We start from the raw sequence: 25,985 nt of genomic DNA on the forward strand, positions 1-25,985 counted from the left end.
TTTTCTCTAGTTTATTTTAAAAGAAATTTTTTAAAATCCATCATGGATAGAGCCAAGTCCTCATTAACATTCTCCCCCCACCAAATAAAAAAAGAAAAAGAAAATTCTTTGAGGACTTTGAGTAGGGGGTTAGCTGATGTAACTACCTTTGCTCTACAACTCGTGGCCTTCCTGTGTGTGGGGAGAGTTTACGTAGTCCCATGGGAAACTCAGTCCCTCGCAGTCAGGCTGCTTTTGAACACAGACTTCAGGACTTCTAGAGCGACCACATGAGGTTATTTCATTGCCCTGCCGAAAGCCTGCTAGAAAAGAGTATAAGAGATATAAAATCACGGGGACAAAGAAAACAGGAGAAGATGTCATGGTAGATGAGTCATTTCCACGTGTTTTTCGAAGACAGAGAGTGGGTGGTGTGCCAGGTACAGCCGGGCACTCAGTACCCTCCGCTCCTTCCGGGCTCTTCCCTGTATGTCAGGGGCTGGAAGGCTGGAGCTGTAGCACTGACACAGCCCTGTCCACAGGCTTCTGGATGTCATTTGCCCCACAAAGTGCATCTCAGGAAATGGGGAAAGTGGGAGGGAAGTAGAATCCTTTCTTCCTTGGGCAGTGGTGTGGGTGACCAGGGTGAGCTTTGCAGTGGCTTCTGCATTCTCCCACTGGTCAGCCATCTCGGCTGCAGAGCAGCTATGACACTGGCAGTGATTCTCTGCAGTTTCCTAACTATGGATGGCAGTAGTAGCGTCCTGACTCTTGACCACAACTGCAGGGGTGACATGGTGAGGCTAGAGGGGACCCCTTACTTTTCTGGCCTCGCCAGTTGTTTTGAAAACACTTAATTCTCTGTATTAAACCCTTTGAGTTTGAAATGGCTAGCACAGTTTCTGTTTTCCTAATGGAACCATCTTTGATATAAATAGGAATTAGCAAAGGATATGTAAAATTTTTAATGGAAAATGTTTACAATTTTATTAGGAGACATTAAAGACTTGAATAAATAGAACAGGGTGTTCTTGGCTGGGAAGGCTCAATGTGGTAAGGCTGCTTCTTACCTCCATCTGTGGGTTCAGGGCAGCTTTACTCTAAAGCCCCAAAGAGTTTTATGGGAAATGTGACAAGTCAATTCTAAAATGTTGAGAAGATTTAAGCCCTAATATTGTTGGCTCACTTGGAAGAAGGAGAGTCAGGAGAGAGCACTTGCCTTACCAGTGTCAAGGCCTACTTTAAAATTGGCTCAAGGAAACCCACATTGGCCAGCCAGACAGAAGCTGTCAGAAACAGACCCAAGAAACTTGATACGTGGCAGAGGTGGAATTACACGTCACCGGATGCAGGATGGACTCCTCACACACAGTGCTGTGGCCGTCATAACAGGATGAAATTGGATCCCTGACTCACAACATAAAGAAAAATCAGTTTGGGGTAAATTCAAGAAAAACTTTTGGAAGACAATATAGGAGAATATCTTTGTGAATTAGTTACGGAAGGATTTTTTTTTTAAATCACAAAAAATGTTCACTCTAAGACAAAAATGACAAATTTTACTAGATTAAAATTCAGATCTTCCCTTTATTAAAAGACCCCAATAATGAATGTGAAAAGAGAAGCCACAGAGTGGGGAGAAGATACTTGCAACACTTGCAGCTTGTGAAGGACGAGGAGCATAGAAAGAACTGCTGCATACGGTTGAAAGACAGAGACGGGCATGTCATGGAAAGATTGATGAGGAGGCCGGGTGCTGGCTCATGCCTGTCATCCTATCGCTCTGGGAGGCCGAGGCAGGAGGATCGCTTGAGGCCAGGAATTCAAGACCAGCCTGAGCAAGACCCCGTCTCTACTGAAAATAGGAAAATGAGCCAGGCCTGGTGGCGCCTGTAGTCCCAGCTACTCAGGAGGCTGAGGCAGGAGGATCGCTTGAGCCCAGGAGTTTGAGGTTGCTGTGAGCTATGATGATACCACTGCACTCTAACTAGGGTGACAGAATGAGACTCTGTCTCAAAAAAAAACCCCAAACTTAGAAACAGATATTCAACCTCATTAGTACTCAAAATCTACATACAGTGAGATACTGTTTTTACAGATTCTTAGATTAGCAAAAATTAAGATGTCTGACAAAACCAAGTATTGGGGATGATCTATAGATGGTTTGGAAATCTTATCTTTTCCTTTGTACCCACTTTGGAAGACAGGCATTATCTTGCACAGCTGAACATTCTCATATTCTATGGTCCAGGATTTCCATTTGGGAACGAACACTCTGGAAAAATTCTCACAGCACTGATTGTACTGACACACGTCTTGGAAACTACACAATTGTCCGTGTTCACATGATGGTGGAATATTATACCCCAGCGTCAACATGTGAATGTTAGGTTTATGCAGCAACCTGGATGAATCTTAAAAACAGAATGTCAGGTGACAAAAGCAAGTTTCTAAAAACCACATACCGCCCAATGAAGACATACAAAACAGACCATTATATTACCTGCAGATATTTAATGCATACACATGTGGGAAACTAAAAGGAAAAAAAGCACAACAGTGATATACAACATTTTGGCTCCCGATTCCTCCCTGGTGGGGAGATGGAGGGATGAGACTGGGAGAAGAAAACACATGCGTTCAACCCTGCAGGTGATGTTTGAGTTCTTAAGTAGGGTGTGGGGAGCTAGTTCACTACTATATTTATCTTATGTATATGTTACAGACATGTATTCTTTGGAGTTTTTGAGATATTATATAGTGGTTTTCTTTTTTTTCTTTTTAAAGAAAAGCCAGTAGAAGAAGAGTGAGAACTGACTTAGCGAAGCAGAGCAGCTGCAGCCGCGGGCCTGCTTGGAGAGAGAATGAGGAGAAACAAGCAGCTGCCCTGCGGCACCCCGAAAGGGGCGCAGCGCTTGAAGGCCTGGACGCTGAGACCAGTGGGTGTCAGGTGTGGGAGTGAGTGGGGGGTGGAATTCTGTCTTGGCTCCCCACACTTTCTTCTTCTCTCTCCATAGCTAGGTGACTGTTCTCCCACCAGGAGATGTGGGGTTTATTTTCTAGGCCTGTGCACTGTCCAGTGTGGTAACCATGAGTCACACGTGGCTTTTGAGCACTCGAAATGTGGCTATTTTAAAGGAAGATCTGCTGCTGGATACACACCAGATAACAAAGACTTAGTACAAAAAAAGAATGTAAAACATCTTGTGAATACTTACTTTTTTGGACACAGGGTTTTGCTCTGTCTCCCAGGCTGGAGTGCATTGGTATCACCATAGCTCACTGCAGCCTCAAACTCCTGGGCTCAAGGGATCCTCCTGCCTCAGCCTCCTGAGGAGCTGGCCCTACAGGGGTGCAGCACCATACCCAGCTAATTAAAAAAATTTTTTTTGTAGAGATGGGTTCTTGCTATGTTGCCCAGGCTATGAATATTTCTTTATATTGATTACATGTTGAAGCGATAGTACTTTTTAATATATTAGGTTAAAGTACTAAAATTAATTTCATCTATTTCTTTTTACTTGTTGAAATGTGGTTTGCATTACATTTCTATTAGCACATGGACTTAAAGTCTGTAAAATAGGAGATAACCAGGCACAACCCAGGGGAGTTGTGGAGGTTGAAAATAAGAGGAACTAAGAGAAATTCTCTGTGGTGACAAGTAGGACCCTCAGTCCAACCTGCTGTCCTGTCCCCAACATGCCAGCAGCCGGGTCTGTTTCCCCAGGCAGGAGATCAGGGGTCTTTCCTGGAGACACTGGCATTTCCCAGAAGAGGTAGAACAGGTGTCAGCAGCAAAACGAGGATTCCCAGCTGAGAGGCCTGCTGCCCCTGCCCGGTCCTCCACTCGGGGCTCCCCTGAGCCCTGACCAGCCCCTGGCCCACCAGTGCTCACCAGATCTGGAAGAAAACATCCACCATGGCCGCTCACACACTCTGGACAAAGCATCCTAGACCAGAAGGGCCAGAACAAAGTGGCCTGAGGCAGCCAACTCTGCTGTAGTGACATGGTGGTTACGTGGGGGCGTTAGAACCAGGGGCTGGTACCTGCCCTCACCGTTGGCTGCCTGTGGTCCTTTGGCCTAGTTGCGTCTGCCAAGTATTAATAATGGTGCCCACCACTTGCGGTTGTTGTGAGGATTCAATACATTATACGTATAAAGTGCTTAGGAAAGAACATGGCACACATTAATCCTTCAATCTATATTAGCATTTATTAATTCAGATAGTAAAAGAAAACCTTAAAAGTATATTCTGACATCAAGCAAATGGTGGTCTGGGAAGCTCCAGGCCCTCATTCTGCCACAGAAATGTTAAAAACAAGAGGATTGATAAAGTAACTTTGTGGAAGCTCTGGAAAATAGTCAGAGGTTTACACCAACTGAGCAAATGCTTAACCAAGAAAAAGCCACATTCAGAGTATAGGTTGAGTGTCCTTTATCTGAAATGCTTGGGACCAGAAGTGTTTTGGATTTTGGATTTTTTTGGATTTTAGAATATTTGCCTTATACCTACTGGTTAAGCATCCTTAAATGCTCCAGTGAGCGCTTCCTTTGAGCATAATGTTGGCATTCAGATTTTGGAGGATTTCAGAATTGGGATTTTTGGATTAGGAGTGCTCAACCTGTAATAGGAAATTCTGGGACATTTTTACTTGCTCTTGCCCCACGTTCTCCCCGTGTGGCATAGCAAGGTCTGAGGGAAGCAGTGGCCCAGTTCCCAGTTCCCTCCCTCCAGCCAGAGGGAGTGGAGCACACCTTGCAGCACTCACTCCAGCCTGTCTGGGGACTGCCTGCGGGACTGATCGCTGTTCTGCCTGACTTAGAGCTCAGATCTCACTGTGGGGAAAGTGGTGGGCCCTGCTGGGAAGAGCCACAGGGGGACTGCAGCTGTGCAGATGCCTTGGACAGAGGACAAAGGCTGGAGAAATACAGCAGAACACCCAAGACCCTGAGAAGCATTCTTTGGAAAATTAAACCAGCCTTGTATACTTGGGAATCAAGAAAAGCTCACACATGGGCTCAGGTAAGATACATGCACAGAAAAGACGCAGAAAGACCTTAAATCTTCCTCCTGGGCTGACCACAAGGCTTAGACCAAGCCCTGATAATTAAGGAGATCTTCCTTGGCACAGAGGCAGTCTGCAAAGACTGGGAGAGGTGACTGAGTTTTCAAATCTCTAATCAAAAGAAAAAAAAAAAGTCGCTGGGTGTGGTGGCGTGGGCCTGTAGTCCCAGTTACTTGGGAGGCTGGGGTGGGTGGGAGGATCGCTTGAGCCCAGAAGTTTGAGGCTGCAGTGTGCTATGATCTGCGTGTGAATAGCCACTGTACTCCAGCCTGGGTGACATAGTGAGAGCTCATCTTTTAAAACAGAAAAAACTAAAGGTATACAAAGAAACAGGAAAACATGGCTCCTTTAAAGGAAGAAAATAAAGTGACAGAAACTACCTCTGAAGAAACACAGGCAATTGGACATAGTAGACAAAGACTTTAGAACAACATCTTAAATGTGCTCAAAGAGCTAAAAGAAGACACAGACAAAGAACTAAAGGGGCCTGGTGCGGTGGCTCACGCCTGTAATCCTAGCACTCTGGGAAGCCGAGGCGGGTGGATCACTCGAGGTCAGAAGTTCGAGACCAGCCTGAGCAAGAGCGAGACCCCATCTCTACTAAAAATAGAAAGAAATTAGCTGGACAACTAAAAATATATAGGAAAAAAAATGAGCCGGGCATGGTGGCGCATGCCTGTAGTCCCAGCTACTCGGGAGGCTGAGGCAGGAGGATCGCTTGAGCCCAGGAGTTTGAGGTTGCTGTGAGCTAGGCTGATGCCATGGCACTCTAGCCAGGGCAACAGAGCGAGACTCTGTCTCCAAAAAAAACCTTACTATTAAGCTACGATAATCAAAACAGTGTGGTACTGGCATAAAGACAAATATAGACCAGTGGAATACAATACAGAGCCCAGAAATAAACCCTTGTGTATAGTGGTCAAATTATTTCTCATAAGGGTGCCAAGACCGTTCAGTGGGAGAAAGGGCACCTTTTAGTAAATGGTGCCAGGACACCTGGGCATCCACATCAAAAGAATAAAGTTGGACCCTTGACTAATGATATACAAAAATTAACTCAGAATGGACCAAAGACTTAAATGTGAGATCTGAAACTATAAAACTCCTAGAAAAACAGAAGGAAAGCTTTGTGATGTTGAGTTTAGCAATGATTTCTTACATGAGACACCAAAAACAGGCACTAGAAGAAAAAATAGATAAATTAGACTACATTAAAATTTAGTTCTTTTTTTTTTTTTTTTTTTTTTTTTTTTGAGACAGAGTGGCACTTTGTTGCCCTGGCTAGAGTGAGTGCCGTGGCATCAGCCTAGCTCACAGCAACCTCAAACTCCTGGGCTCAAGCGATCCTACTGCCTCAGCCTCCCGAGTAGCTGGGACTACAGGCATGCACCACCATGCCCGGCTAATTTTTTCTATATATATTTTAGTCGGCCAGATAATTTCTTTCTATTTTTAGTAGAGACGGGGTCTCACTCTTGCTCAGGCTGGTCTTGAACTCCTGACCTCGAGCGATCCACCCGCCTCGGCCTCCCAGAGTGCTAGGGTTACAGGCGTGAGCCACCGCGCCCGGCCTAAAATTTAGTTCTTAAAAATGAAAACCAATCATTCTATTTTAATAAGGGTACAATTCCAAATGAAAATATATTTAAGCAGACCAAATAAGAGATATGTAGTGCAAAATTTGTTTGAAGTGTAAAGAAAAATAGATTGTCAACAGATTGTTGAAAAAATAAAAAGTCTTCTCTATTTTCATTTCAACTCTTTTATATCTATCTATTCTCTATATCTTTTATCTTTGGATATTTTAGGCTTCCTTTTGTCCTCCATTAACTGTTAATCAGAACTTTAAAGAAATTTATTAGCTCGAAAGGAAAAATCTTTATAGACATCAATAGCAGAAATTATTCAGATTACATTCTTGACCACTATTAACTATTACATTTAAATAACAAAAGTTCAACCATTTGAGAATTTGAAAAAGCATTCTCTTAAATAATTCCTGTGGCAAAAAAAAAATTAAGAGTATAATTTTAGCCGGGCGCGGTGGCTCACTCCTGTAATCCTAGCACTCTGGGAGGCCGAGGCGGGTGGATTGCTCGAGGTCAGGAGCTCGAGACCAGCCTCAGCAAGAGCGAGACCCTGTCTCTACTAAAAATAGAAAGAAATTATCTGGCCGACTAAAATATATATAGAAAAAATTAGCCGGGCATGGTGGCACATGCCTGTAGTCCCAGCTACTTGGGAGGCTGAGGCAGTAGGATTGCTTAAGCTCAGGAGTTTGAGGTTGCTGTGAGCTAGGCTGACGCCACGGCACTCACTCCAGCCAGGGCAACAAAGTGACACTCTGTCTCCAAAAAAAGAAAAAAAAGTATAATTTTAAACAGCAGAGTGCTTAGAACAATGTCTCTTAAGTTTTCTAAACTCAGGCCTCTTCAGTTACAAAGATTTAGCCAAATATTGCTTGAAAAATTTTTTGTGTTCAAGTATACTATACATGCAACAAAATATACAGATACCAAGTGTGATTTGATGTATTTTGACAATATATATGCCTGTGATGTATATTTAACTTTATAAAATTTAGACAGAGTCTTCAAAAGTAGTTGTTGAATTGCACCAGCAGTGAATGAGTTTTTGGTGCTCTACATTTTTGCCAACATTTGCTGTTTACTTGAAATACATCAAAATTGAAAACTGTTCATTAAAGGAAACATTCAACAGAGTGAAAAGGCAACCTACAGAATGGGAAAATTTGAAAATTGTATATCTGATAAGGGGCTAGCATTCAAAATATAAAAAGAATTCCTATAGCTCAACAACAAAAAACAAACAACTCTATTAAAAATGGGCAAAGGACTTGAATAGACATTTCTCCAGAGGAGATATACAAATGGCCAACAAGCACATGAGAAGATGCTCAACATCACTAATCATTAGAGAAATGCAAATTGAAGTGACAATAAGATAGCTCACACTCATTAAATAGACAGTGGCAAGTGTTGGTGAGGATGTGGAGCAATGAGAACCCTTATGCAGGGCTGTTCAGAATGTGAGATGGTGCAGGCACTATTACGGTATGGCAGTTTCCCACAAAATTAAAAATAGAATTACCAGTAGCAATTCCACTTCTGGATATGTACTCAAAAGAATTGACAACAGGGACTTGAGATATTTGTATACCCATGTTCACAGCAGCATTATTCAACAGTAGCCAAAAGATGTGAGCAACTCAAGTGTCCATCAGCTAATGAATGGATAAGCAAAATGTGGTCCACGAATACGATGGCAAATTATTCAGCCTTAAGAAGGAAGGACATTCTGACACATGCCATGTAGATGGGTGAACCTTGAAGATATTATGCTCAGTGAAATAAGCCAGCCAAAAATAACGTACTGTGTGACTGTACTTATATGAGGTACCTAGGTACTCACATTCATGGAAAGTATACTTTTGCTTTAAATGGTTAAAATGGCAAATTTTGTGTTATATATATTTTGTCTTCCAAACAGGAGCAGAAAGCTGTGACCAGGAACAATTGAGCCAGAAAGAGCCCTTATAAATTAAAAATGAGCCCCGAAAATTCAGTCTGATAAGGGTTCCTTTAAAGAAAGTAGAGAAACCGGAAGTGGAGAGAATTAGCAAAGAAGTCACATAGGAAATTCCCCAGAAATGGCCGAGTGCAGCTTTGGATGGGAAGGGCCTGGCACGGTAATTTTTTCTAAAAGACGCGTACAAGACAGCTCTGTGTGACTACAGAACATCAGCAATACGGAGGACACCGGACCTTCAAAGAGGGAGACGCAGGTTGCGGTGCAGGAGGACTCCGTCTCGTTTTTGTTGGCACAGCCTTTTGTTTTCACTCTGGAGTTGATCGTTGTCATCATCATCTTTTTGGTTTTTTGGTAACAGCTTTGAGGTGTAATTCACAGACTGTACAATTATAATGGCATTTAGTGGACTTTTAGCATATTCACAGCGTGTACATCCATCATGACAGTCAGTTTTAGACTAGTTTGGTCACACCAGAAGGAAACGGGTACCCGTTATAGACACTCTCCATTTCCCCTAAGGCCTCCTGGCCCCAGGCCACCCTGATCTGCTTTCTGTCTCTGTGGATTTGCGTCTTACACACATTTCAGAGAAAGGGAACCACACAATGTGCAGTCTTTTGTGACTGGCTTCTTTCACTTAGCATAATGTTTTCAATGTTCATCTGTATTGCTCTCTCTTTGGTTTACTTTTTTTTTAATATCTGTATCTCCATGATAGGTCTTTAATAATTTTTTAACAGCTTTATTGAAATATAATTTACATACCATAAAATTCACTGGTTTTAGAAGTGTGCAGTTCAATGATTTTTAGTAAATTTAGAGTTTTGCAACCATCGCCACAATTTTAGAATAAGTTCATCATCCCAAAAAGATCCCTTGTGCCATTTGCAGTTACCCCCATTCCCTTCCCCAGTCCTGGGGAACCACTTGTCTGTTTTCTGTCCCTTGTAGACTGCTTTCTCTTGACATTTCATATAAATGAGTCATGTAATAAGCGTTCTTTTGTGGCTGGCTTCTTTCACTTAGCATGTTTTTGAGGCTCATCCATGTTGTGGCCTGTGTTGGTAGTTCATTACTTTTCATCACCACATATTCCATTGTATGGATACCACATTTTTTAAAATCCATTCAGTGTTTGATGAGCTTCCGGTTCTGGGCTATTAAGAGTAATACTGCTATGACCATTGGTGTACCAGTTTTGCGTGGACATACACTTTCATTTCTCTTGGGCAAATACATAGGAGTGAAATTTTTGGGTCATAGGGTAAATTTAAGAAATTGCCAAACTGTTTTCCATTGGGACTGTAGATTCACATTTTTTGGTTTTGTTTTGTTTTGTTTTGAGACAAGGTTTCACTCTGTTGCTGAGGCCGGAGTGCAGTGGTGTCATCATAGCTCACTGCAACCTCAAACTCCTGGACTCAAGCCATCCTCCTGCCTCAGCCTCCCGAGGAGCTGGGCCTACAGGCATGCACCACCATGCCCGGCTACTTTTTTCTGTTCTTTGTAAAGATGAGGTCTTGCTTTTGCTCAGGCTGGTCTTGAATTCCTGGGCTCAAACAGTCCTCCCACCTCAGCCTCCCAAAGTGCTAGGATTATAGGCGTGAGCCAACACATCCAGCCTGCTTCACATTTTTTTAAAAAACGACCTACCAGTCCCTCTCTCATGATGTCCCCTCAGTTGTAGATCTACCATGTGTTCTACCAGGCGGAGTTCTTTGGATTCTTCTCTCCTGGAGCTCCCAGCTACCCCGACCTGTTAGCGCTGTTGTGCCAGCTGCCTGCCTGTACTATCAAGGTGGGGGGATCAGTTGATTCTGCCTTCGTCTCTCTCTCATGTTGGACCCTCTGTTTCTGGCTTTCATATCTTTCTTGTTTTGATTTATTCCCTCATTTTAGTGGCGTACCGCCTCCTTTGTAACTTCTGCAGAAAAGGAACATGGGAGACAAAAAGTTTTTGTTTCTTTTTTTGCATGTCTGAAATGTCTTTATTTTACCTTCATACATGGTAAGTTCAGCTGGATTTAGAATGATAAGCTAGAAGTAATTTTTTCCTATAATTTGAAAAGTCTTACTCCATTTTTTACAAGCTTTCAGAGTTGCTGGTGTCATAATAATTCCTGACTCTCTGAACATAGCCTGTTTTCTTTCTGGGAATTTTGAATACATTTTGGGCCATTGTGCTGGATACTCATCTTAGACTCATGCCTTTCATTTTAGGGAAAAGAATCACTAGATTTCATCTCTTCTTGTTCTCTTCTGCTTTCTTTTTTGTTCTCTGTTTCTGAAACTACTGTTAATGGGAATTGGAGTTCTTGGACTTATCCTCAATTTTTGATGTTTCCAGTTTTCCATCTCTTTATTATTTCACTTGTAGTAGGTTTCTCCTTCTGCCATACCTTTTAATGAGTTTCCATTTTTACTGCCGTGTTCATTTCTACAGGAGCTGTGTCAGAGGAGTGTAGTGGTTAGTGCTGTCTCCACATTTCCTTCTTAATAGCATCCCTTTCTTGTTTTGTGGATATGCAAGAATCTCACTTTGTGCATGTTAATGGCATATTTTTGGTTTTGTTTAACTTTTCATCTCTCGGTACTTGTTTATTCTGTGGTGTTTTCCTCTGGGGTTTTGGTCTCTGCCTTTCATTTGAAAGCTCTCCTCAGAGGTTTAGTGGTCCTTGCTTATCTGCTGTGTGGCAGAGGGACTTGAAGTTCTATACACGTCGGCCTCCCTGGATGGGGAACCAGCTGGAATGTTTCACTGGGGATCTTCTACCCTTTGGGACTTTTTTCTTGGACTGATTAGATTTTTCCATAGAGAATGTTCCCGATTTGCCCGGACCCAGGCTTGGGTTCTGAGAGCTTAGTGGAGGAAAAGAGGCTGGGACGTCTGTCCCCTACCCCCACCCCAGTAAAGAACCCTGATTTCCAGCTGCACTGGTGCCCCTCAACCCAGAGACCAGCTGTTTTACCTTCTCACCAGTAAATCGCCAGTTTACTGTTGATTTGGTTGCTGCTTGAGTTGTAGGGAGGAATCTGATTGTGTCCACCTTCCTGCCTCCAATTTTTAATCAGAGCAATTTCACATCCACAGCAAAGGTGCATGAATAGTACAGTAAATACTCAAGTAGCCGGGCCACTGTTGCTCTCCATGTGTGTTTGAGAGGTTACAGATATCATGACATTTTACCCCTAAATACTGTCATCGAAGAACAAGAACAATCCCCTACAGTTTTCACATGCAAGAAATTTACTATAATACTATTATATACAGTCCATATTGTCATTTTTTTCATTGTTTCCCAAATGTCTTTTACAGGTTTTTTTTAAATTCAGGATTTATTCAAGGATTATGTATATATTTTATTGCCTTGCTTTGTTCTTTAATCTAGAATTATTCCCCAGCCCTTTTTGGGGGGCAGGGTGGTGGAGGGTGTCTTTCATGACGTTGACTGATTTGAAGAGTTCAGACCAGTTGTTTTGTAGAATGTCTTTCAACTTGAACTTGTCTCTTTCCTCATGATTAGCTTTGGGTGATACTCTTTTTTAAAAAATCAGGAATACTACATTGGCCATAAATTGTCATATCGTAAGACACATGAGGTCACTTTGTCCCATTATTGATGATGTTCAGTTTGATCACTTAAGATAATGTCTTCCAGATGTCACTGTTGTAAATATTTCTTTCCCCTTTTATAATAAAAAGTAACTTGTGGAGAAGTAGTGAATAAGTAGTGTGTGGAATGGTATCTAGTTTTTCCCAACAGCCTCACACTCTATTGTTTCAGGTTCTGTTGATGATTCTTGTCTGAATCAGTTATGACAGTGATGGTTAAAAAATGGCAATTTTTATAATTTTATGATACATACTACATTTAATAAATGACACTATTCTAGGTGGCCAGGGAAGGGCCAACGGTCTGGCCAGCCGTGTGCTTCTCCGAGGTGCTTGGGGCCTGGGCAGGACTTGCCACGCAATGGGGAGGACAGAAGGGATTTGCATAAGACAGCTTTGCAAAGTGGAGCTGGAGGAGCTTTATTTGTGCACAGAGGTGCTCCTGAGAATAACTCAGATTTGATTTCATACCAGAAAACTATAAGAGGGTAGAGGCAATTGTGAAAAACCATCCAGAAGAGCATGAAGCAGCAGCTGTGCTTTCAGTCCTGGATTTAGCCCAGAGGCAAAATGTGCAGTTGCCCATCTCTGCTGGGAAGAAGGCTGCAGAAGTTTTACAAATACCTCCAGTGAGAGTATATGAAGTAGCAGCTTTTTATACAACGTATAATCAAAAGCCAATTGCAAAGTGTCACGTTCAGGTCTGTGCTGCTACACCTTGCATGCCTTGAAACTCTGACAGCAGTGTGCTGGATGGAGGGCGTTCAGGAAGAGCATGGAATAAAGGTTAGGGATATGACACCTGACACATTTTTCACTCTTACAGAGGTGGAATGTGTATGGGCCTGTGTAAACGCACTAGTGGTTCAAATAAATGACAACTACTATAAGGATCTGACACCTAAGGATATTGAAGATATTATTGATGAGCTCAGGGCTGCCAGAATTCCAAAATCTGGGCCAAGGAGTGGGTGCTTCTCTTGAGAGCCAGCTGGAGGCCTTCCCTCTTTGAACCACCACCTGGGTTTTGTGTGCCAGCAGCCTCCCACTTACATCCAACCGTAAATATGTCACTGGAGATACAAAATATGAACTTCCTATCTATTATACAAAAAAATAAAATAAAAGATAAATGATACTATATAAAGAGCTGTTCTGTTTTTTCTCTTCTTTATTTTCTGGCACTCCAGGTTGCTCCAGGCTCATCTTGTACTTCCCCTGCCGCAGCCCTGGGGGCAGCCACTTCTCCAGGCGACCCGCTCCCTCTGGGGGAGATGGTGTTGGGAACCAGAGCTGTGGGCATTTGCTCTGTCCTTCCTCACCGGGGGGTCTACTGCGCTGTCCCTAGATAGAGCTAGAAACCTTTTTTTCAAAAAATCAGAAGTTCATATTTATTGATACTTGTAACTCTAATCTACACTTAGAGTTCTCTCCTCCTCCCATTTCCTGTTTGCAGCTCCCTTAACCCTCATAGAACCCTGGTCCCAGCCTCATCTGTGTTTACGCATTTGGCCAGTCCTACTGCACACTTGAGGCAGCTTTGGAATTACTCCTCCTACCTACCAATAACAAACCTACTAAGTAAATGTCATGGTTTCTTTGCAGTTCTTGGCATTGCTGTACTGTTTCGCCCTGAGGGTGTATAGTCAGAGTTTTTTACTCCAGAGTCCCTGGGATCCATTCTTTCTTTTCCTCTGTGTGATGTTAACATTCAGTTCTGTTTGTATTCAGTTTTAGGACTTTGCCTCCTCGTCTTGCTTAAGTTACTTTTAATTTTTTTATTGAGATAAAATTCATTTCCCATAAAATTTACTGCTTTAAAGTATGCAATTACATGGTTTTTAGTATATTTACAAAGTTGTATAACAAATTTTTCAAATTTTATTTGTAAAATATATGAAATATAAGAAAGATTCAAGTTATAATTATATGAAAAACATTCACATAACTATATGAAAAACACACTCCCTTCCCTTCCTTCACCCATTAACAAAAATAAACAAATATATATGTATATTTTATTTCCTCTTTGTTTTTCCTGCTCCTTATATAAAAAATTATCTACTGTGTATACTGTTTACACTGTGATTTTTTTTTATTTAAAAAATATCCTTGCTATCACTCAGTATCAATTCATGGAAAGCATTCTCATTCTGTTTTACAGCTGTATTGTGCCCACTCCAGGGGCCTGCTGTGCTCTAACTAGTCTCCTGTGTATGGGCCTTCCAATTTTTCCCATTATTTTGCTATTAAAAATAATACCACAGTAAATAACCTTGTGCATGTATCTCTCCACCCCCAAATTGTTGGAGATAAATCTTCAGTATAAATTCTAAATGTACAATTGCTAGGTTGAAGGTATATGTAGATTTGTTACATATTGCCAGATTCCTAATTTTTCCACTTTCCCAGCTGTTGGCCTAGGATTTAGCTTTCTGGGCTCAAATGAGTTTACAGTGATTTACTTCTAAAATAAGACAATTTTGAGATGGACAGAAGCCAAACTGGTTAAGATACTGTGAGATACTGGGACAACAGAAAGACTGATATGTGTGGTCACCCTCTCTACATCACCATGTGTCCTCTGCTTTCCGGTTTTTAGAACGTTTCATCCTCTTTCCTGCTCTGTTTGTCCTTGTGACCACATGCCTCGTAAAAAATAGCGTTACTGTTGTCCCATTAGGTTTTAGGAGAGACTGGAGATGAATGAATTTGTTTGTTCAATGGGATATCTTTAACCAGAAGCTTCAAAAATATTACTAATCTGGAATTTTTATACCTAAAGAAACCAGTCATGCATGAAGATAGAATAAAGAAATGTGCAGGCCGGGCACAGCGGCTCATGCCTCTAATCCTAGCACTCTGGGAGGCCAAGGCAGGTGGATCGTTTGAGCTCAGGAGTTCGAGACTAGCCCGAGCAAGAGCGAGACCCCATCTCTACTAAAAATAAAAAGAAATTATATGGACAACTAAAAATATATATAGAAAAAATTAGCCGGGCTTGGTGGTGCATGCCTGTAGTCCCAGCTTCTCTGGAGGCTGAGGCAGTAGGATCGCTTAAGCCCAGGAGTTTGAGGTTGCTGTGAGCTAGGCTGATGCCACGGTACTCTAGCCCAGGCAACAGGGTGAGACTCTGTCTCAAAAAAGAAAAAAAAATGTGCAGATAGGGACAGACTGAGAAAGGTCCCTGTGCCCTTTCTTAGGAAGACAGTGGAAGACCTGACCTTGTGAAAGGAGAGGATAAAGCCAAAGAGAAGGTGGCGTGGGACAGGGGACGGCTCAGGGCAGGACCGCGGCTCTGCCCAGCCTGGGGAGCAGGCGGTTCTGACTGGGACGAGACACAGGGCTGGGGGGCAGGGGGTGGGGGAGTCCTGCAGGAAGCAGAGTGCAAGAGGGTGTTTGAGAATTCAAAAATTTTATTCCTGGCCTTTATCTATTATAGTATCTGGAAAAATCAGTGGTAGAAATACAGAAAGCTCATTTAAAGATGGATGCACATATTAACTTCAGAAAAAAGAAAGTTGTTAGAGAAATGCAATAACCTTAGTGTGCCCTTTGGCTCACTTACATTATTACATTAGTATACTGGCTTTACTTACAAAATGGATTCTCCTCTATTGGAAGGTGGGGTACAGAGTTACCTGCCATAACATTACGTCTGTGGGCAACATTTTAAATGGATAAAACTAGTCCCCAACACTAGGAAATATGGATGTAAATACCAGAAGAAATAAGTGAAAAGGATGGCCTTGGGCAATGGGACTGGGGACAGGAGGCTGGGGAGGGAGGCAGGGTTTTCTGTTTCATCTTGGGTGAGGAGTCCTGCTTGTCAGTCCACTTCTGTCATGTCTCTGCTGGCGGTTGAGACCCAAGGCCGCAGCTTGAATGTGTCTTAGGACTCTCTGGTGGCTTCAGCTCCTGTCATTGGCCCATAGCAGGTTTTAAGACATTCCCTCTGTGAATGTTCTTCTTTGCCAGACATTCCTGGACCCAGGACCAACAGGAGGGAGGCAGGTTTTTGACTTGGAACTTTCAGGGCTGTAGTTTTGCAGTCATATTCTGTGTTAGATTGTATATTGTCTGCGTGGGTATAAATGGAAAAACAAAAGTGCTTGTACTGGTGTTTAAACTGTGGGCATGCCCACTAGCGAGTCTCCAGCCTCAGTCATGACACAGCAAGCAAGGCCCTGGCCCGGGCCCAGAGGGAGAAGGAGCAGTTTGAACAACTTGCACGAGGCTGGGTGTGGTGGCTCATGCCTATAATCCCAGCACTTTGGAGGCTGAGGCAGGAGGATCACTTGAGTCCAGGGATTTGAGACCAGCCTGAGCAACATAGTGAGATGCCGCCTCTAAAAAAAAAAAAAAAAAAAAAAGCCAGGTGATGCACACCTGTAGTCCCAGCTACTAAGGAGCCTGATGCAAGAGGATGGCTTCAGTCCAGGAGTTGGAGGCTACAGTGAGCTATGATGACGCCACTGCACTCTAGCCTGGGTGACAGAGTGAAACTCTGTCTCAAAAAAAAAAAAAAAACGGCAATACCATTAGGAATTTTATAGTTATGGTTTTCTGGTTTTAGAAATTATGTTTTGGTAAGCAAGTATTATTAGACTTAACAACATTGGGTTTTTGACCACAATTCGAGACTTGTTTTTTATAAAGTAGGAAAGTGATGTGTGTTCTGACAATTCAGAGGCCTAAGGAGGCTTGATCATCTCGCCCTCATCTATATTTGGAGAAGTTACAAGCTCATCTGAGCCTAAAGCCCTCTGTGGGCATGGTTTAAATTTCTAGAAATACAGGTTGGAATCACTCACATTTTGTCGTTTATTTGCAACTAATCCTCCTTTCTGGCCAAACACTGTTAGGAAGCAGCCAGTTTCCTTGCTGGGCGCAAGGCTCCCCAGCACCCCCAGCTCTCACTGTGGTCCTCTGCAGGGAGGCAGGCAGCCCAGGGCACCTGGAGCTACCAGTGGTACCAGAGGCAGGAGGACAGGTGCACAGGCAGCGGGGCCTGGGACAGAGCAGAGGTGGCTTTGGGTGCTGCAGCTCTGAGCCGGGGTTGGGGGGCCTCAGGTCCTGCGGCCCTGGGGGAGGCGGCCCCCTGCCCTTATGTTCCACGTCTGAGCTGGAGCAAGTCTGCTGGCACTTCTGAGCCTGCTTTTCTTGCCTGTAGAACGTGTCCCCTCTACTCGGGTTTAAGTACCAAGTCAGCCATTCTGTCCCCTCCCTGCTTCAGGTCTCCTTCAGTGGGGTCCCTCCCATTCCGTCTTGGCAGCCAGGGCTGCTGTGAAGTCTTTGTGAGGACATCTAAAGAGAAAGCTGTTTTTCTAAAGCACCAAAGAACAGCCTGACTGTGGGACCTCGGGCCATTCCTCTTCTGCTCTTCTAGATGTCTGGGGTGGGCTCGGGGTTGGGTGATGCACTTGAACTTGTCCCCATCCCAATCATGGGGAGCAAGTGCTTCCCTCTCCAGTTGCTGGTGGAAGAGGAGGGTGTGGCCTCTGCTAAGGAGGACAGGATCATTTGCTGTTTTGTTCCCGGTCGCATTCCCCATGCCTGGGACAGTGCCTGGCACACAGACAGGAAGAGGCAAAGCTGCTTTGGGTGTCTGTGTCCTGGGCAGCGCTGTGGGGCTGGATGCGCAGGGCGGGCCCAGCGGGCAGAGCCGGGCCTGCCCTCGGGGAGAAGAGGAAGATTCTGTACTGTCAGAGGTGATGCTGAGACGTCCTGAGGATGATGACCCTGTGCGCTGCCCACTGCCCGGACTCCCCCAGGACACGCAGGGTCCCTGTCCGTCCATCATCAGCATCACCCCGTTGGACAAGCCTTTCCCCTTGTTGCTGGCAAAGGCCTGTGTCTGTGCTGCTGGGTTTCCATGGTGGGCACAGACGGCGTTGAGGAGGTGAGCGATGAGGGGTGAATGTGGGCGTTTGGGTGTGAAGAGAGGTGAGGACAGGAGAAGGGCTCACAGTCGCCACCCGAGCCAGAGAAGCCTGCTCAGCACAGACTAGCTTCCTCTACCACCATTTGGCCTTCTGGTTACTTTCCTGAAATATTTCTCCTGGTCCCCTGCCCCAGCCTGCAGATGGCCTCTCTCAAACTGTCAGTGTGCACCCAACCTGGCCTCTGGTGCCCATGTGACCGAGTGGCAGCTCTCTCTGTTACCTTTTCCTCCCTCCCTCCCTCTGCCCTAGATTCATCTGGTCTCTGTGAGCAGTTTCACCAGGGGCTGAGCTTGGTTTGGGGAAGAGGCCAAGGCACTAAGTGGAGCTGCAGGTCTTGCCCGTTGAGCAGAGGGACATGTGCTCTGGCCACACCCAGGCTTGGTTATACAAGTTATTTAATGCCCCCTTTCCTAGAATGAAAAAAAATGCAAACAACCTCAAACTTGTCCCATATGTGTCTGCCTTTGCCTCTGGGGAAACTCTTCTCCTCCCCCCACCCCACCCCCAGCTTAAGTGCAGCCACCTCAGAAGTCCAGGTGGCTCTTCCCTTCTGCAGCAAGCACTGATGCCTGTGCCAGCAGCCCTCCCCTGCCTGCCTCCCTGGGAGGGGTCTCTGTGCTGGGGGCTGCCCTGCTTCAGAGCGGCTGGTGAGTCCTCCGGAGCGGCGGATGCTGCAAGTGCCCCAGCCCAGGACGCGGAGTGGGGGCCCTCCTGTCCTGGAGAGCTGATCGTCCCCCCACCCCATGCGAGATGTTTGCAGCATCAGGCCTGTCTTGGTGCCGGGTTCCTGGCCCAGACTGGCGGCAACATCTGAGATCATTATATTGCATTTTGGGGTGTTGATGGTACCTCCAAAGGCACCTGCACTGAAAACACACGATGAGGGCTTGAAGATGCTTCTCCCTTGGAGGGCCTCACTTTATGTTGAAGACATCTCAGACGCTGGCAGCATATTTTGTATTTCAGAGTGATTCTCAATCTGACAGCAACTGGTCCCTGTCGCGTGCCCCAGAGAAGCTATGGAAATACTCTTAGTGACTATTTTGTGGGTGAAGGAAGCAAAGCTTCTAGGGTTTTGACTTGCCCAGGGTCTCAGAAAGACATTATGAAGGACACATACAAATTGTTGTACAAGTTATTTACTGTAGCCTTTCATAGAATGGAAAAAATGCAAACAACCTAAACTTCAAATCACAGGGATTATGGTATTGAAAGAACTCGATTCCCAGAATACTGTACAGCCATTGAAAGTAAGGTTTTAAGCCTATTTAAGAAATGAAAGGCTGTTTATAGCCTTAAGCTTACAGAGCAAGTCATAAGATAGAGTATTTGATGTGATCCAATATTTTTAAGGAATAAATATGTTTCACACAAAGTAGAAAAAGAGATGGGAGGGGCAGACCCTCATATAGAAGGGGTTTCTTGCCTTTATTGTTTGTTGTCTTTTCAAACTTCTATATTGCTCAGATGCTTCTCATTGGATACTTTATAATGCGAAAAACATGCAGCCTGTTTATTAAACAAAGACCGCGTCAGAGTCCATGACGCTGGCAGAACCAGCCACAGGAGGAGCTTGTCCGGTGGGGCGGATTGCCAGCCTTGGGGTCAGGGAAGGAGGCTCTTTAAGACCCCACCCCCCTGCCGAGTCTCTGCCTCAGGCTGGCCTGAGGGAGCTGAGGCCCCACCCACCCATCTGTGGGCAGAGTGTGCCTGCGGGCAGCTGTCTGTGTGCAGCCCGGGTGGGCCCACGAGGGGCGCTGCCTGTGGCTCTCTCCTGCTCCGTGGCCTTGGGTAAACCGCCTCCCTCCTCTGCGTCAGGCTTTACCTGCAGAGGACTCCAGAGAGTGTGGAGGAGCCGACCTGCAGATTAATAATAGATCAAGATACATAAAACTAGATTCTTCCCCATCTTCAGCTTCCTGCTCACACCTTCCAACCACGCACTGAGGCCTGCTGCACACCAGGGCCTGCGCTGAGGCCCTCACGGCCTTGGGGGACAGGCAGACAGCGGATGTGAGTGAGGCGGCAGGGGTGGGCGAAGGGCAGCCTGGGCTCTGGAAAGAGCTCCCTCACCCAGCATCATGGCGGCGCTGGAGCTGCTGAGGGATTTGCAGCTGGAATGCTGACCCTTCACTGTGCTCGCAGTAACCTGTTGGAAAATGCAATCAGAGAGAGACCCCATTTCACAATAGTAATTATAAAAAGACTGCCAAGGCATAATTTTAACAAGCACACATGACCCATTTGACGTGAAGGACAATGCTCTGAGGAGTTCTAAGAGAAAGCCTGAGTGCACTGTGTGCTGCCAGGCCTCCCCCTCCAGCCTCAGCAGCCTCGCCCACGCTGCCTGGAGCTTGGCACTGGCTGGAGAGCCACCCTCGGCTGCACGCGTGGGACTCACAGCACACGTCTCCTTTGCTTTCAGAAGTGACCGGAGAGGTGCGTCCTTACCATGGGAAGGAGGCCGTGGATCCGCGGCAGGGGCGGGCCAGAGGAGGTGACCCCACGCACTTCCACGCAGTGAACGTGGCACAGCCCGTCCGCTTCAGCAGTAAGTTGCAGACCTGCCCCGACTGACGCCCCGAGTGCACGGCCTGACTGGGCCCTGGCTCTTGGTGCCACTGTGTGTGTGGGGGTTGGGGGAATGAGTGAGGCTGCACGCTGACCTGCCAAGGTCACCCAGCTCCTGACTTGAGCCCCGGGGAAGTCACTCAGCTTGTTTTCACCAGTGGCAGCCTTGCAGGGCCCTTGGCGATCCTGCAGTTGTATTGTGCCCTTTATAGACGGAGAAACCGGCTCTGCAAGATGAGATTAGGTACAGCCTGATGGGTTGGGAAGGCTCTACTTACGTTTTTTTTGTTTTTGTTTTTTTATTTTTTAAGGCAATTGGTTATTTAATGAATTGCCTATGACATTAAAATTTTATTTTGTTTTTTTTTCCTATTCAAGAATTTTAAGGATAAGATGTTAAAATTGTATAGGTACATAACAAGATCAAGGAAGGTTGAGGGGAGGAAGAGCCACAGCTGAAGTTGCCCGTCCCAGGCAGACCTGTACAGGTGTGGTGCTCTTAGGTACGCTGGGAGCACCTGACCCCAGGGCAGGCAGGACTGACACCTGACACGTCTGCTGCCCTGCGAGGGGTCTGTCTGCCACGCTGGTGCTCGGCCCCCAGCCTCTCAGCAGTAGGGAGCACTTCAGCCCGTGCCCACTGCTGGCAGCCAGGGCCGGGCAGCCGAGCTGCAGTGGTTTCCGCCCGCGCCCGGCACTGTCAGTGGCAAGTTCCTGGGGAGTCCCCAATGCTGCTCACAGCTCCTGCCCCTCGTGGAGCCTCAGTTCTTTGCCGAGGCCCAAGTGAGCTGCGGGTGGTGTGGGCCAGCTGTCATCTGCGCCCGGCTTTGCCACGGATCCCCGCAGTCCAACGCGAGTGAGGAAGCTGAGGCTGAGAGGTCACCCAGCTGGAAGGGGTGGCTCCAGGGCACAGCCCTGTGGGGGGCTCCGCACCATGTTCTGTCTTCCCATTGCTTGTCTGTTTAATTTCGAACAGGTAACAATCCCACACAGTTCAGAACATAGAAAGGGAGTGCTTTCTTCCTCCAGTGTCCCCGGGCAGCAGGGTTCCCTCCACAGAGGGCTTCCTCCGGCCCGCCCGAGACGGGGAGCCCAGCCCTGGTGCTGGCAACTGGCTGCTCGGCCCCGTCCCTCCTCACCTCTGTACAGGACGGAACAGAGCCACCTGCTGGGCACGTGGTCAGGGTGGCCACGTCGATGTGGGCACTCGGGAAACACGCAGCGCCTGTGCCACGCCTTCTCCCCCAGAGCTGGTTCCCTGCCCACACGGAGGAGCTTTCCTGCGCTCGCAAGGGTGCAGGTCTCCACGGCGGGCAGGTAGAGCCATCCAGCTTGCAGCCAGCACATGCGGTGCCGTGGGCCTGCCCCCAGCTCGGGGCCAGAGCTGCCACTTCCTTTCCCATAGTCTATGTGCCTTTGTTCAGAAGTCATACACACACACGTGCTCTGAATAATAAAAACATGAGCGTAAGTCTCCAAGAAATTTTACTAGTTCCATAGGATGCATTAAAAAATGCATTTTTTAAATGACTGGCTTTGCTAAAAATTGTTACTTTTCGTCAGTGTACTAATAGGAGGTAGCCAGCATTTGAAGGTTGTAGATTCTATAAAACAGGTCACTAATGTTCCTTAAGGTGAGCTGTAATTACCAGGCCTTCCCCGGCCTGAGGGGCAGGTCGAAAGGTCGAGAAAGGAGACACTGGCTGGGCGCAGGGAGGCTCGGGCTCCTGCCGGTCCTCGGCTTGCAGCTGGGGCAGCGCCCAGGCCTCCTTTTCTCCCCGTGGAGGGCGGGGCCGGCCTGCTGAGCTGCCGTTGGGGGCAGCTGGCCGGTGTCAGCGAGCTCACCACGCTCGTGCAGAGAACGGCGCCTGCTTCCCAGGGATTAATTCAGCGGCCGCTCTTTAGTACTGAGTAGATTAAAAGGCCTTATAGAAATGGGAGGAATCGCTGAATTTACCTGGCTCTCAGGTCGAATGCACGTTGTCAAGAAAGGCGAGCGTTTGACTCCGCAGGAGCCTGTCTCCACCCGGCTCCCCGCCGGCCTCCCGCTCTCTGAGGCTGCCTGGCCCCGACGCGGCACGAGTGATCTCATGTTGGAGTCGGATCCTAATTTGGGGGACAACGCCCCTTCTGTGCTTCATGTTTCCTAGGGAAGTGCCCGACAGGGTGGCACCACTACGAAGGCACGGCCAGCTGCTACAGGGTCTACCTGAGCGGGGAGAACTACTGGGACGCCGCGCAGACCTGCCAGCGCCTGAACGGCTCCCTCGCCACCTTCTCCACTGACCAGGAGCTGCGCTTTGTCCTGGCCCAGGAATGGGACCAGCCCGAGCGGAGCTTCGGTTGGAAGGACCAGCGCAAGTGAGTCCTGGGTCGGAGTCTGACGACGCCGAGCACGTGGCCTCTGGCCACCCTGTAGCACTCCTGGGGGGCCAGCCCCGCCCCCTGGGGGCCCGCGGAGTTCCAGGGTTGGCCTGTGCCAGGAGGTGGAGGTGGGGGCGGGGCTTGCGGAGAGGGCGGGGTGGGCTGGACTGGGCCGCCACCTCGTGGGGCTGTGGACCAGCCCCTTTCAAAGGTGCCCCTCCGTGAGTACAGCTGTACTTGTGGAGTGTGGGCAAGGGGTGCCCGCCTGCGTCACTTGGGTGGGGGGCATGCTTAGTGGGGGCTTCGTGGGCCTGGCTCAGGGGGTGCCCAGGTGGGCGGAGGCTCCTCCTGAGACAGCAAGCCCCGCGGGCCCTGTGCTCAGTGCTTTCTGTGTGTCTGCTCATTCAGTCCTCCTAGAAAGCCTAGGGTCCCCGGGTGGGCGCATGTGACTCTGGACTATGCACTTGCTGGGTGTGTGCCAGGATTCAGGCCCGGGCAGTCTGGCCCCAGAGCCTGGCCCTTGACCTGCAGGCTCAGCCTTATCAAGAAGAGAGGGTGGGAAGGGGACCCGACTGCTGCATGCCAGACCCAGTGTTTTGTTTTTGTTTTTTTGGAAACAGAATCTTGCTCTGTTGCCCAGGCTACAGTGCCAAGGTGTCATCACAGTTCACTGCAACCTCAAACTCCTGGGCTCAAGCGATCCTCATGCCTCAGCCTCCGGAGTAGCTGGGACTACAGGCATGCGCCACCACGCCCAGCTAATTTTTTCTATTTTTAGTTGCCCAGCTATTTTTTTTTTTTATATTTTTAGTAGAGACAGGGTCTCGTTCTTGCTCAGGCTGGTCTCGAACTCCTGAGCTGAAGCGATCCTCCTGCCTTGGCTTCCAGGAATACTGGGATTGCAGGCACGAGCCACCGCACCCGGCCTCCAGACCCAGTGTTGTGGGGGTTTCTATTTAGGGGCAGGCTGTGTGGGGCCCGTGGTGTGCCACCTCTGGAGGTTGCCTCATGCGACAGCCACTCGCTGTTCCCCTTTTCTGGAGGGGAAGGTAGCCCTGTGGCTAGCCCAGTGAGCTGCAGGGCCCAGGAATGGCTAGTGCACTCTGTTGGTCGCCTGCCACCCCCTACAATGGCACAGGCTGCCACACTGCCATGGGAGCACAGTGCCCTGCCGCACGTGGGCAGAGGGCCTTCATCTCAAGACCTGAGCCTGAGCTGGGTTTTGGCTCCACAGTTATGCCCTGTGTGACTTGGCAAATCACAAGACGGGGCTGTTTTTCCTTCTGCAGCAACAAAGGGAGAGAAATAAGTCTTAGCTCACAGGTTATTGTACTGACCCCACGAGGTCATGCCCATGAGTCCAGCAGAGAAACATGAGGGCACAGCCCAGTGGGTGGGGACGCCCCACCTCCCAGGACAGCCGCGTTGCACAGTGCAGGCTGAGGGCGGAGCAGCGCCATGCCAGGCAGACCTGCTGACGGGCATCTCTGGGCTTGGGACTAGAAAGCCGGGGTGAGGGGCACAGACTCGGCAAGTGCTTGTGGCAGTTGGCCGGGACCGTGTGCGGGTCTTCCCCAGTGCTGGGCCATGTGTGCTCAGGAGCACCCTGCAGACCTGAGGGTTTAACCACTGTGGTCGTGCACATTCACAGGGGTTGTTTCTTTACTGAAGTGTAACTCACAGACCACGACATACACCCCTTCAGAGTGCAGTGTTCTGTGGTTTCAGCACACTTGCAGAATTGTATTCGTGGGGCTTTACGTCCACCAAGAATAAGGTTGGTCTTGCTTAAAACAAGAAAGCTTTATTGGATCTGCTAATAAGAACAGTCTTGGCAAGAGTTACCAGAGATAAAACTTATTCTGACCTGTGGACTTAATCAAATGCATTTGATTAAAATTAGGTGTTAACCTTCAGTCTCTCCTGTTTTAGAAGTTCAGTGTTTTGGAGGTCAGTGTGTTAGAACATGCACGCACAGCCATTGATGGCCACCTCCCTCCTGCCACTGAGGTCTCCGTTTCTGTCCCCTGCAGGTTGTGGGTTGGCTATCAGTATGTCATCACCGGCCGGAACCGCTCCTTGGAAGGTCGCTGGGAGGTGGCATTCAAAGGTGAGCCTTTTTGGTCTGTCACAAGCGTTGCTGAGTTTGAAACCAGGGGGACTCGTCCTGACTCGGGGGATATTGCTGGAGTCCCCCTCCTCCGTCTCACTGTCACCCAGGGGTGCCTGCACAGGGAACGTGGGGAGAGCGGGGCCCCCTGGGGGGGGCTGCGGTCCTGGGAGGGCGCCTCAGGGCAGCACGGCCCACAGGTCAGGCCCTGATGGGGCCGGGGCCGTCTCCGTTGTCGCTTCTCACCTTGGCCAGCTTTCTCCACTGTCCATCCTCCCTGTAAAGTTAAGGACATTGGGGCATAAAAATGAGCATACAGAGGGTCCCAGTGGTATGCCAGAGAGGGAAGGACAAGCTTTCCAGGGCAGAGAAGGCCAGAGTTAGAATCCAAAATCTGAAGGAAGCTGTCAGGCAGAGAGGGTTAAAATAGAGTGTGTGGGTGTGGTTCAGAGATGCACGCTCAGCTGCTTGGAGATACCAGGGTAGCGTACGGAGACGTGGCTGCTGCGGGCAGCAGAGCTCCTGGCCCGGTGTGTCCCCCACCTCCCGTCCCCTTGCGCTGGCACTGCCAGCTCTGCAGGCGCCCCGGCTGCACCCTCTCCAGTCGCGCTGGAGCTGCGCCGACGGCCCCGGCCCTCATCAGCCCGCCTCTCGGGCTCTCTTTGGGCCGGTTGAGCTTACTCTTTTTTTTTGTTTTTTAATTTAGTATGCAGGGCTGCTTGAGCTTATGTTGAGGTGTTTTCCCCAAACACATCCCAGTGCTGCTGTTGCTGTCATGAGTGT

The 25,985-nt window shown here is 47.6% G+C and overlaps 1 protein-coding gene and 1 pseudogene across 6 annotated transcripts in view; both read left to right on the forward strand.

The window, feature by feature from the left end:
- DGCR2 (DiGeorge syndrome critical region gene 2) overlaps positions 1-25,985 on the forward strand; it is an 83,085-nt gene that overhangs the window by 34,739 nt on the left and 22,361 nt on the right. For 3 of the 6 annotated variants that reach the window (XM_045535210.1, XM_045535213.1, XM_045535208.1), the window contains 3 exons: positions 20,583-20,708; positions 22,870-23,089; positions 25,126-25,202. In XM_045535210.1, the coding sequence (XP_045391166.1) occupies positions 20,583-20,708; positions 22,870-23,089; positions 25,126-25,202 (423 nt within the window). The remainder of the gene's footprint in view (positions 1-20,582; positions 20,709-22,869; positions 23,090-25,125; positions 25,203-25,985) is intronic. The other 3 variants (XM_045535211.1, XM_045535214.1, XM_045535209.1) reach the window with 1 other exon arrangement.
- LOC123626177 lies at positions 723-14,011 on the forward strand (annotated as a pseudogene).

This window comes from Lemur catta, chromosome 21 (assembly GCF_020740605.2).
Source record: "Lemur catta isolate mLemCat1 chromosome 21, mLemCat1.pri, whole genome shotgun sequence".
Classification (NCBI taxonomy): domain Eukaryota; kingdom Metazoa; phylum Chordata; class Mammalia; order Primates; family Lemuridae; genus Lemur; species Lemur catta.